The sequence below is a fragment of the Crocodylus porosus genome, unplaced genomic scaffold, assembly GCF_001723895.1.
Source record: "Crocodylus porosus isolate Cpor-Errol unplaced genomic scaffold, CroPor_comp1, whole genome shotgun sequence".
In the NCBI taxonomy this organism is placed as follows: domain Eukaryota; kingdom Metazoa; phylum Chordata; order Crocodylia; family Crocodylidae; genus Crocodylus; species Crocodylus porosus.
In genome coordinates this window covers 13,116,779-13,128,937 of record NW_017728921.1, presented here as the reverse complement: position 1 = coordinate 13,128,937, position 12,159 = coordinate 13,116,779, and the positions used below count along the sequence as shown (strand labels likewise).

General features: G+C 41.7%; 1 protein-coding gene across 1 annotated transcript in view; it reads left to right on the top strand.

Annotated features, from left to right (window-relative positions):
* Positions 1 to 349: 349 nt before the first annotated feature.
* ZDHHC8 (zinc finger DHHC-type containing 8) overlaps positions 350 to 12,159 on the top strand; it is a 178,856-nt gene continuing 167,046 nt past the window's right edge. The window contains exon 1 of the mRNA XM_019539017.1: positions 350 to 502. Coding sequence (XP_019394562.1) covers positions 399 to 502 — 104 coding nt within the window. The 5' untranslated portion in view covers positions 350 to 398. The remainder of the gene's footprint in view (positions 503 to 12,159) is intronic.

Genomic DNA, 12,159 nt, shown 5'->3' with positions numbered 1-12,159 from the left:
TTTCGATACCAGTTCGGGCTGAAGAGCGGGTTAGCCCCGGGCTGGGACTCGAGCGGCGAAGCGGCGCGGACGCGCTGGCTCCTGCGGGGCGTCCAGGCGCCCCCGCCCGGGCCGGAGGGGGCTTCGCACCCCCCCGCCCTTGCACCGGGGACTGAGCTGTGGGGGGGGGGGGAGCTCCGGCGCTACCTTAAGGGGCTCGTTGACATCAGCCGAGTGGGCCGGGCCGTGTGGGTGGGATTTCCTGTGCGGGAGGTCAGCTGTTCTCCATCCCTCTCCCGCTCCCGCTCCCCCGCGCCTCGTCCCCGCTCCCCGCCGCGCCTCTGCAGTGGCGGCGCCGCGCGTCCCCTCCCCGCCGCGCCTCACGCATCGCACCTACCCAGGGATGTGTAAGCCACAGGATGCCCAGCAGCACTGGAAAGAGGTTTAAACCTACCAAATACATCCCCGTCTCCACCGCAGCTGCCTTGTTAGTGGGCTCGACTACTTTATTTTTTGTTTTCACGTAAGTACCGCGGGGCCTGGGGGAGGCCGGGCGGCTCCTCCAGGCCCCGGCGCTGCTGGCCCGGCTCCTTCCCCGCCGGCTTGGCTTTGCACAAACGCTTCCCATGGTGGGAGCCACCATTTCACGGCCAAGCAGCCCCCTCCGCCGGAGCGTGGGCATCAGGCAGGCACCCCCGCCCTGCCGCATCCCTGCCTGGGTTTTACCGCCCCGAGTCGCGGCTCGTCTGGGGGAGGATTGGGGCTTTTTTTTGTGCCTGGACTCTAGTGGGTTTCTGCCTTGTGCTTGGGATGAAGGGGAAGGCAGCCCTCCTGGCCCTGTGCAGGGTGGTGGTTTGTGCCTCTCTTCATAGAGCTGCTCTTCTGAGCTGCAGGAGCCAGGATGAAGTTTGCCTGGTGGGGGGGAACTGTGCTCCCCCTTTTCCCCTTCCCTGTTCAACGCAAAATTATGCTCTGAGGATACCGGTGTGCAGCTCCCCGGCGCCTCTGTTCGCATGGGAGAGGGGTCTGCTTCCAGCTTTGTTTCCTCTCTCAAGTTACCTAGACGCCGGGGAAGCAGGTTGCAGGGACACGGCTCTGCTCGCAGGAGAGGGGTGACCCGGGCTGGGGTTGAGTTGCTGTGTTCAAAAGTGTGCGTGAGATTTTTGTCTTTTAAAATGTTCTCTGAATACTCCGTTACCCGGGTCATAATATTCGCAGAGCCTTGTATTTTGAAACTGTCTACTGGTTGGGTTTTTTCTTTTTGCCATGGCTGAATCTTTAAAGTGAGCCCAGGAAAGTTAAATATACTGCTGCTGACAGTAGTGGGAGTCTGTAGTTGTGTCGTGCTTGGATTGGCGGGGGTATGAGGCTTAATATCAGGCCATGTAGCCTTTTGGAGTAATCTTCATGGAGGATTGTGGAACAAGGTTTAGATGTTGGCGTATTTTCTAGCTTTCGGCCTTTTAAAAAAAAATTTGGAAGAACTGCTGTTGGTAAATAGATCTGGCTTGAATTTGGTCTCATAAATGGTTTTCATTAAGAGTTGCCAGGTTTTCTACTTTACTTCCTCTATGTATGTGTATACTATACAGTATAAATGTAAAGTGTGTGTGTATGCACTATAAAATGTATGTATAAATATATATACCTCCTATGTGTATGTTTACATTGCATACAGTCTCTAATACTGGTACTTTTTAGAGAAGTGTCATTCTTCACTTGGGCATCTGCTCATAGGTGGTTTGCACAGACTGATGAGACAGAAAGTTGGCTCATGTTACACTTGATTCAAATATTTGAGATTAAACTTTGTGACTTCTCTGAAGAAGTCTCTTGTAGTTCTTTGGGCTACCTTAACTCCAGTCTCTGTCATTAGTGTGCTGGGTTTGAGGGTCTAGGATGGGAAAGCTTGTTGTCAGTCTTGTGAAAATCAGAGAACATTTAAAAACAAAACAAAACAACAACAGCAAAAACCCAACAACTTTAAATAATGCTCTCATCATCTGTTTCCCTGTCATGAGAAACAAGTATACGGGAATGTGAATATTACTCTTAGTGTGCTGGGTGTTCAGTTGTAGCCGTGTTGATCTAAGGACATAGGCAGGCAAGGTTCTTTTGGTAGAGGTGATATCTTTTATTAAACCAACTGAGTAGTTGGAAAAAAGTTGTTCTTAGCAAGCTTTTGGGTGCAGTCCTCCTTTGTTAGTCATAGGGAGTCTCTCTCCACTGGTCTGAGAGTTTGCTTTCATTAGACTTTAGATGCAGTGCTACAAACTTTGAGTGATGGAGGAGGACTTTTTGGTCAAACATTTATTTAACATTTGTTTTGCTTCATTGTCCATGCTAAGAGGAAGTATCTTTTATTTTTCTTTATCTTTTACTATGGGAGAATAAAGTCGTTTATTTTCCTCTAAAAAAAAAAGTGAAAAGAAATGCTTTCCTTTGGGTTTTACACACCTAAAATTAATTCTCGTTACTTGAGCCATGTTAGTAGCAACCTCTTTTTAATTGTAACAGCCTAGCTGTCAGTCTGGAAAATACTTCAAGTGTGTCTTTCGTATTCTTTTCCATCCAGTTCAAGATAACAACAGTAGCGAGAAAGTTGACTGGACAGGACATCAGGTTTCTCATTGCTGAACAACAGTTACTCGAGTACAGACAGATTTGTGTTAATCGCTGATTTTTGTCTTCAGCTCACTTTTTAATGTTTACCTTGGAATACAAGCAAGTGGCTTGGGTAAATGAGGATAGTTTTAATGAATGACTTTTTGCCAGTTTCCATTTTTATTTATTTATTTTTTTCAAGCAGTGTAGTGTGTTATGTGCTAGTTTTTGTAACACTGCTACAAGGCTGAGGTGGTTGTTTTTATGGAGTAGTTCTTCCCTAGGTGTACACAGGCATCGCTCCATTGACTTCAGTGGAACTTTGAGTAACATCAGCTAAGGAACTGGCTCTAAATCACTTTGCTCAAATGTTCATTTCTTTTCCTTATTTGTAACTTTCAGATCTTCAGGTAGGTATTCACACTATGTAAGCTTCAGTTAGTGGCTTATGCCAGATATTAAATATTGTTCTGTACTACCCTAGTCAGAGGAAACTAATATTCAGGGTCTTGAGTCATTTAACATTAAGAACTGAACAGTGAACATTGGTCAAATGCAGAAAATTAGAATATTCTATGCCATCTACTATACATCAGTCATTTTATTAAATATAAAATGGTTTGGAGGAAAGCTGGGCCCTCCAAACACTTGTGAATACCTTCTGTGAAAAACGCAGTACATGAAAATAAGGATTTCTCACGGCTGTAAGTGCTCGCAGGTTCAGGGCATGTCATGTGTGAATGTGTTCCACTAGATGAACTGTAGATTTTTTTTTTTTTTTTTATGTGAACGCTGGTGTAATTCTTTGTAATAATTTGCTTTTATTTTTAACCCCTCCTCCTATCCTTCTCCCCTCCCCACCCCACCCCACAATTTTCCTAAATGACAGATTGTTTAGATTTCAAATGGTCTTTAATTGCTACCAATGTGGATGTTGGCAATAGCTTTATTTCACGGTACTGTTCATCAGTAGTACTTTTATGCTTTAATTCAGGCAGATTCCATTATGGATTTTTTTTTTTTTCCAGCTAACCATTTGTGAACTAATGGGGGGTTTTAACCCCTTTTAGCTCTGCTGGAGAGTTAAATTATTTAGTAATCAAGATTGTTACCTAGAAATGCTGCTGAATATTGCACTGTTTTCCTTAAATTCTTTGATATGTAGTTTTACTAAAATAAACAGAAGCCTGCCAAAAGGGATCTAATGTTTTATAAGTAATTTCATATTCTATCCATCATTTAAAAAAACAAAACAAAATGAAAACGCCTCTCTAACTCTCTCTCTAGAGAATATAGCTTAATTATTTTTCATGAATGTTGGGGTGTTATGCATCTGACCACAAGCTGATCAAAGATGTAAATCTAAGAGTATTCATCAAAAGAACCAGATTTGTTCCAGTAACTCTATTGCACAACTGTGTTTAAACAACTAAACTATATTCTACACAAAAATGCATTCAGTGAATTATGATGATGTAGTCAATAGAATGGTTTTCTTATCTGGTTTTTATTGTAAATTATGCTGTTTACAACAGTTTCTAGCATTGGGCAATTTGAACTTAATGACTTTTGTCTGGTAGCTACACCTTCCACGACTGCAAGTAACACAACGTTCTGAAAGTGTGAGGTGCACCTTCTTCTGGGGTCCCTTCCAGCCCAAATGTCTATGAATGTCTATGAAATGCAGAGAATACGAGGAGCTTGGAGTTCTTGCACTGAATAGGATTCATCACGTTTCTGATTCTAAAAAACTGGTACTGCCAATATTCTGTTCCTGGTAATACGCTGAGAGCCAGCACTTCTAAGGCATGTCCAGGAAGACCTTGAAGAAATGGTGGCTATTAAGTCATGGGACACGGCGGTATTTTATACAACAAAACTTGAGCATACTGCTACTTAAATGAAGTAAATAAAGTGCGCCGCTTGTTTTCTTCAGGGAAAGAATTCATTTAATAAACAGTGAAGTTAAGTTTCCTATTCAAAGGAGGTAACTGGGATGCAGTTGTAAGTGTATTCCATGGACATTCTGGAGTTGCAATTAAAATATAGGTGGTGATGCTGGGGAACCCTTAACATCATCAACCTACAGGAAGTAGGCTTGAGGACTACATAGGTGTGCCAAGGAATAGGAGGTCATGGTAGGAATGAAAAGAAGGCAGAAAAAGTGACTGAGAGTTGGTGGGGAGGGGATTTTGGAAAGCAGAGTTTGCTGAAGGATTTGTTTATCTCAGCAGGCAGGAAACTTTGACGTAAGCAACTTTCATTTTAATCTGTTGTTGCATTAGTTCTTTATCTAAAGAGGTAGATTCAAAAGTGTACCTATAGTTTGGTACTATTTTGCTAACAGGAGGATACAATATCTCCTTTAGTTATTTAAGCAATTATACAGTTTAGCATATGCAAGCCAACACTTCAGCACACAGGGTCCTTGTTATATTACAATAAAAAGTTGAATAATCCATTTAAATTACTGAATCGATTTTATTTTTTTCTCATGATCTGTGTCCAGCTGTATTTGGATGGAAATTAGGATTCAATTAAATGCACAAAAATGGTATTGTAACTTTCTTCAGTTTAAATAAGTACCTTTTTATTTTTCCTTGCATATTCAGCACCTCTAATTGAAACACGTCTGGCATTTCAAGCGGATATGTTAAAATTTTTCATGTGTAGTTAATTGTTTCTTGTCATAATGAACTTGATTTCAGAGCTAATGGATCTCGTCCTTTCACACCTCATTTTTATTTGTAGATTGGAAGAAGAAATGCAGTCTCTTCCCCCTTCCCCCCCAATCCCCCCAGAATTTTTTTTCCAATTTAGTTTCTCCAACTATCCTAGCTCAAAGTTGAGAAACTGAAATGAAATAAACTGCACCAGCAGACGAGGTTTCAATTATTATGCAAAGCTGGTTTAGCATTTCAACAAACTCCGATCCTACCATTTCAGTAATTTGGCTTCCTTTAAAACTTTGGGAGGAAACATGCTGTTTGAATATTCTTATCTACCTAAAATGATTAATGGATTACAATTTTAGATTAGGTATATGACCAAAAACTGTTTTTTTTTCATAGTTTCATAGTTTGTAGGGTCGGAAGGGACCTGAGCAGATCATCTAGTCCGGCCCCCTGCCATGGCAGGAAAGAATACTGGGGTCAAATGACCCCAGCAAGATGTTCATCTAACCTCCTCTTAAAGACCCCCAGGGTAGGAGCCAGCACCACTTCTCTTGGAAGCTGGTTCCAGACCCTAGCCGCCCTGACTGTGAAGTAGCGCCTCCTGATGTCTAGCCATGAGACACAACGTCCAGGTCCTACACAATGCAGCTGCGGTGAGCTCCAAGGGTCCCTGTTCACAAAGAAGAGCCAACTACTTAGAAGAAGCTGCTGTTGCTACAAGCCAGATCAACCACCACCCTTGTATCTTCAAATGTTGCTATTTTGTGACCAGTAAAACTTCTCAGCAATTGGTCTCAGCATGTTGTTAAGCGTGTACTTTTTAGAGCACCAGGGATATTGATTGAATTAGCTTTAAAAGCTCCATTTTTAATTTACTGTCTTTAGGGCAGCATCCATGTTTAGGCTACATCTATTTAAAAAATGCTGTTAATCACAGGCTAAAGCATAGTAGTCCACCTACAGACTTGGAGCTGTTGCTATTGAATAGCAAGTAGTGTTGTTTGCATGTGAGAAATGGTAAAGCTGAAAGTGAAGAGGCATCAAGGATGCTGGAAGGAGAAGGGATGTCATGTACATGTGCAGCAAAGCCTAAAGTACTATCGTAAACCAGCTACTTTTTGGCTACGGACAGAAATTACACATAAACCAGTATAAGTGATCAGAAACTGGTTCAAATTTGTAACACAACAGAAGTTCAATGCAGATGAACCACTTTTTCAAAATGGCTGAAACCGGTTCAAGATAAACTGGGATGAACGTAGTATCAGATTTAACTGATTTTAGGTTAAATTGGTTTATTGAACTTCTGTCCCAGATCCCCTCCAGATTCAAGTGAACTCACAGTCCCCCAGCATCCTAGGATACTTTGCACCTCTTTGAAACCCCCCCCCCCCCCCAGGTCCTTGCTGGGTGGGCGGGCTAGCCTTGGCTCAAGCTGTCTGATCCAGTGGAGCAGGGATGTGCTCTAGTGTCTCCTGGCTTCTGACCTGGGCCACTGCAGACATGTGGTTGCATTTCCAGAATCAAAAGTAAATGTCTGTTCACTTGCATATAAGTTCAATCTATACAGCTTAGACTAACCTGTGAAGATGGCATCGGTTCAGCCGTGGGACTTTTCAACTGTCTATATTTAAGATTTGTCTTGAAATTCCAGGACTGTGTAAAAAATGTGCGTTTCACCTGTTTTTGGTTTCAAAACAATCATGCTGATTATATCCTCTTATTTTACCTCAATGACATGGCTTCCCTCTGGAAGGTCTCATCTCTGATTTCTGCCCTACTTACCATATCTTGAAACCGAGTATACAGACACATGACAATTGCAATAGTAATTTACCTTGAATTTTATTTTGGTGTAAATTTAGTCTGTTATAAAGAATTGCTGCCAAGCTGGCTACTCTGTATAGGTTGCATTACTATGCCTGGCAGCTATTGCATGGTGAGGGTTTGCACTGAACAGAAGTGTGCCCCAGGATTAAATTGACTGGAGAAGTGAGCACCGTTACATACTGTTAGGTTTATAGCGGGGTTTTGTTTACCTTCTGGGGGAGTAACTTTGTCAGTGGAGTGACTTAGTGGTGCAAGGCTGTGCATCATGTCCTCTCCACTTCTGTTATGGAGTAAAATGAATTTACTCTGTGATAAATGTCGTGTGTCTGCATCTAAAGTAAAACTTCTGAGTAGACCATTTAAATGTTAAGCATTAAACTTATCCCTTTTGGGGTGGGAAGTATAGATCCTTAATGTGCTTTAATCCTTGTATGCCCTTTAGTTGCACCCAAACTGGAACCAGGAGTTATCTAGAGCTGCAAGTGCACTGCTATATACTGTGAGCTCAAGAGCTGGTTTCTAGCTGAGGCCGTAAAACTCTCAATCTGGGCCTTAGATATAGGACAGAAGCGGGCAGTTATTTCGGGCAGAGGGTTGCTTACTTAGTTTTGGCAAGCCATCGAGAGCCACATGAAAAGCAGCCAGGGGCAGATAAATATTTATTTTCTTAATTTTGGGGGGGTTCCTGCAGGCGGGATAGAATGGCCTGGTGGGCAGCATCTGGCCCCCAGGCCACATTTTACCCACCCCTGATATAGGAGGATAGATTTAGTGAGTCTTATCCTTGGGTTATATGGACCATGCACAATACATTTTAAATCATTTGGTAATGATTTGAGGTTTGGACAAATGCATTTTTCTAATTAAAACCAGTCCTGCCAAAGTTCTTGGCTAGCTCTCATGAAAGTAGCCTCAAACCTGCATTACATATTTATTTGAACATAGTTGCATCAAGTGAAATCAAGGTTGCATGAAGTCGCACCTTTTAACAGTACAGCCTGTATTGGTTTAAAGGCAGTATATCAGTTTAGCTTGCCTCTTTAAAATTGCTGGTAACAATAAAAGCTTACAAGTATCTAATGCAGTTGCATGGATTTAACTACCAAAAAATGGGGTGGTGGTTTTAAAATGGTGTAATTCTGTTGGGAAGACAAGTCTGGTTTTGAAAAATGCCAAATGAAGATGTTTAACGTGCAGCTGAGTTGGGGGGAGCTCTGCAGCTCTAGAACTGAGCTACTGAAAGTGCCTGCCTATGTGAGATGGTGCTGAAGACAGCCGCGTGCCGCTGCAAATAGATTTGGAATAGCTCTCCGTCTTTGTTTACATTTTCTGAAAAAAATCATTTTATGGCAGGCTTTTCCTCCTCCTTTTCAGTTGGAGAGATAAATGGACTGATTCTGGCCAAGGCCATCCAGATGAAAATAGTCAAGGTGTCAGTTTTCACACTGCCAGTTGCTCTGAAAATGTATTTATTTTTATCATTCTAGAGACGTCTTTCTCAGGACAGGAAAGTATTGTGGTGGTTTTATTTTGGGTTTACAATTTTTTACAAAGTGACTCATGACAAGTAGTGTCTAAGATAAAAAGGCTGTCAACCAGAGTCTGAAAGGTGATTTATATTAGAATGTAACTTGGCCTTATCTTAGCTAATAATGGTGGATTCTGTTCCCTTATCTCATGTGAGGCACTAACAAGTCCTGTGTACTTTGCTTTTCTTTCGAGACGCTGCTGGAATACATTCACGTGGAAGAATATATATATTCTTTTCTGTGGTTGGGAGAGGGAAATGGATAAAATGGTGGGGGCTTCTGTAGTGTAACTAGTGGTGGGTGACTGGGGCATGAACCCCAGGTGCTGAGTTAAAGGGGGTGCTAGTGATGGGAGTTTAGTGGCATGGGAGGAGGGTTGGGAGTTGGGGTCAGCTCATGGCTAGGTGCTGCCAAATTCACCTGGGATTTAGTCCAGTGGTGATGGGATTTAGCAGCACTAGGCCATGAGGAGAGCTGTAAGGGGCATTACTCCCCTAGGTGCTGCCAGCACTAGTCCGACAAGCAGCGGTATCTCCCATAACTCTACTGGGGTTTGCACCTAGCACTCAATGATGCCTCTGAGGGCCTTTCCAGGTAACAGATCTAAGCACAGTTGAACAAACTTTGCAGCATGTTTCAGTTCTTAAAGACTATACTTAGGGTAATAGGTGACAAAGTTCAATTGCTGAACTCCAAAGTTCTGTAAGTAACATTTTTACCCATTTTATAGGTGGAAAAACTGCCATAAATGGTATGACTTTGTAAAGAGACAGCAGGAATCAAAGCTCTGCATCTTAATTCCTCAGTCTAAACTAGGGAAAACTTAAAATGCATGTCTTTCTATCTTTGATAGTTTCAGCAATCACTTTTATTTTTGGAGCAACTTTTTTTTTCCTCTTTACCATTAGGAGATATGGACTAAGTGTGTGCGTGTAGAATAAACCCATCTCTAGCTATTTTTAATGCAACCTTCACTGTGTTATTTGAATGCTAATCATGCATCTAGCTTGAAAAGTCAAAATAACTAATCTCATGAAAGTTATTTTTGCACACTGGCTGCATCTGTGGATGATCCATAGGGACAGTTGATATTGGTAGTCAGGTTTTCCCCTCTGCCCCTAACATAGAGTTCAAGGATTTGGGACATACAGACAGAGCATTAAAAAAGGAGCAAAAAAATTCCTGCCTGAATTAGAAACTGGGCTTCATCTGGTCTATGCTTGGCTATCCTAAAGCATTTTTATTTGCTTAGCATCCTTTACAGAATGTTAGTTTAACTGCTGTCCATGTTTTGAAAACTATGCACTAAATGGTACGTGCATCCTTTATAAATCTGCATAATTTTAGAGAGATTGCTCCTAACACCCTGCGTACCATTTCACTTGGTCTCTGGATAATATTATCCTCTAGGGATGCCACCATTCAAAACACAAGTTGGTTTGAAATTGCAGCCATTTCAGAATTCTGTGGTCACCTAGTCTACCCTTCTCCCTACAATTGTGGGACAGGTATTAGATGGTTACTTCCTTCTGTGATCAGAGTAACTACCAGCAGAACATGAATTGCATATATGACTATATCTGTCTAAACTATATAACTAAGTTTCTTTTGAATATATAATTTAGAAGCCAAAAAATCTGAATGGTATGTTACACCAGTGAAATCAATGCCAAACTTTTGGAGGCAAGAATGGATTTATTGTTCTTTGTTCTGAGCTGATAGATGTGTGCCTAGCCTGAGGCCAGGGAGAAGGGCACTTCTAACTTGGCAGCATTATTATGGAGCTACAGTTAGTTGATCATCTGAAAGCTTGAAGTGCTTATTCAGTTAAAGCGAACAAGAGTAAGGAATGAAAAGGAGTGATGCAGCTTCTAGGTCTGTCCTATATTTCTTCCTCCAAGCAATGCCAGATAAAACTGTAATTAATTGCCTAGCCTTGGGTCAGTCTCAAGCATAGGTAATTCAAGTTACAGTAAGAAAAATCCCCTGGAGTTAATTTAGCTGCTTCACAGAATTGAACTGAGGAATGACAAGATGCATGCTCTACCTCTCCCACAGAAACCTTGTTGTTTCATGTGGCCTAATTGACCACTTAATAGATCCTCAGGCAAGTTGAAGAAAGCTTAGATGTAGTTGAAAGCAAACCTTCTTGCCAATGGGAAAGGCATTTTGGGTGCCTCCAGACTTTGGTGGTGATAATGAACTCAAGATAAGTAGGCTTCAGCATTGTGCACGTTACATTAATCCCTGTTTGCCGCTTTTATATCCAGATGGTATATTTCATTAATCACAGATTGCTGTCCTATAATTAATTGCTAATAGAATATGGCAACACTTACTGCCAAACTGGCCTGTGCTTTATGTTTAAAGTCATAGTTTATCGCTGTTTATGGGGGGTGAGCATTTTGTTTATAGCTTGACCTTACCTATAACTAATACACACCCACACATCCCTCTTATATGGATATAACTGGGAGCTCTGTTTCTTCTTTTCTTTTTGTTGTAGATATTATCAAACAAAGCTTGTTTTAACCCAGATTAATGCATTAGCGTGGCTACACTTTTGCCAATAGCAAAGTCATAAATACTGAATTTGTTGATATCAAATATTAAACCATTATTCTGTAGCTGGGCTTTACTCTGGTGTGCTGGAATTGCTCATTGCCTGGATCCTCTCCAGAGGCAGGAGGAGAAGGGAAGAAAGCCTCCCAACAGTTTTAGAGGCCTGGGCATCATGGTGAAAACAGATGTTTTCTATGCAAGTGGCATATCTACTATTTTGCTATTCTTTTAATATAGTTGGGAGTCTGATAATAAGAAAATATTTTGCCTTTTAATGTGATGTATGAAGAATAACAAATTATAGAGCAAGTTAGATGTCATGAAGCCAGCAATATTAGAAACACTGACTTTATGTAGCTGGCTTGAAGGAGTTGAAGATTTCCCAAGGCAATGAAACTTTTTTTTTTTTTCCCAAGAGTTTCAAGTTGGAGGCGGGAGATACTGCTTGAAATCACTGCACAATTCTCTCATTTTGTCTGTTGTAAATGGTTATACCTAACAGGACCACAAGGATTATACCTAAAGCAGTGCATTCTCATGTTAACAAGTTATTTTGTAAAATGGAGCCTGACTAAACTAGCGTGAAACCGTTTCTTCAATACCAGTATGTGTCCTTGTCCAGAAACCAGTTGATTTAAAATGTGCTTCATAAATTGGCATTTCATGTCTTTTAGGGTAATGGTCTCTGTAATTTGCAAATCAAAACAATAGATCATTGAGTCTGACCCCCTGTATAGGCAGGAAAGAGTGCTGGGCTCAGAGGACCCCAACCAGATGTCTGTCTCACCTCCTCTTGAAGACCCCCAGGGTAGGGGAGAGCACCACCTCCCTTGGGAGCCTGTTCCAGACCTTGGCCACTAACTGTGAAGAAGTTCTTCCTAATGTCCAGTCTAAATCTGCTCTCTGCTAGCTTATGGCCATTATTTCTTGTGAACCCCAGGGGTGCCTTGGTGAGTAGAGCCTCACCAATTCCCTTCTGC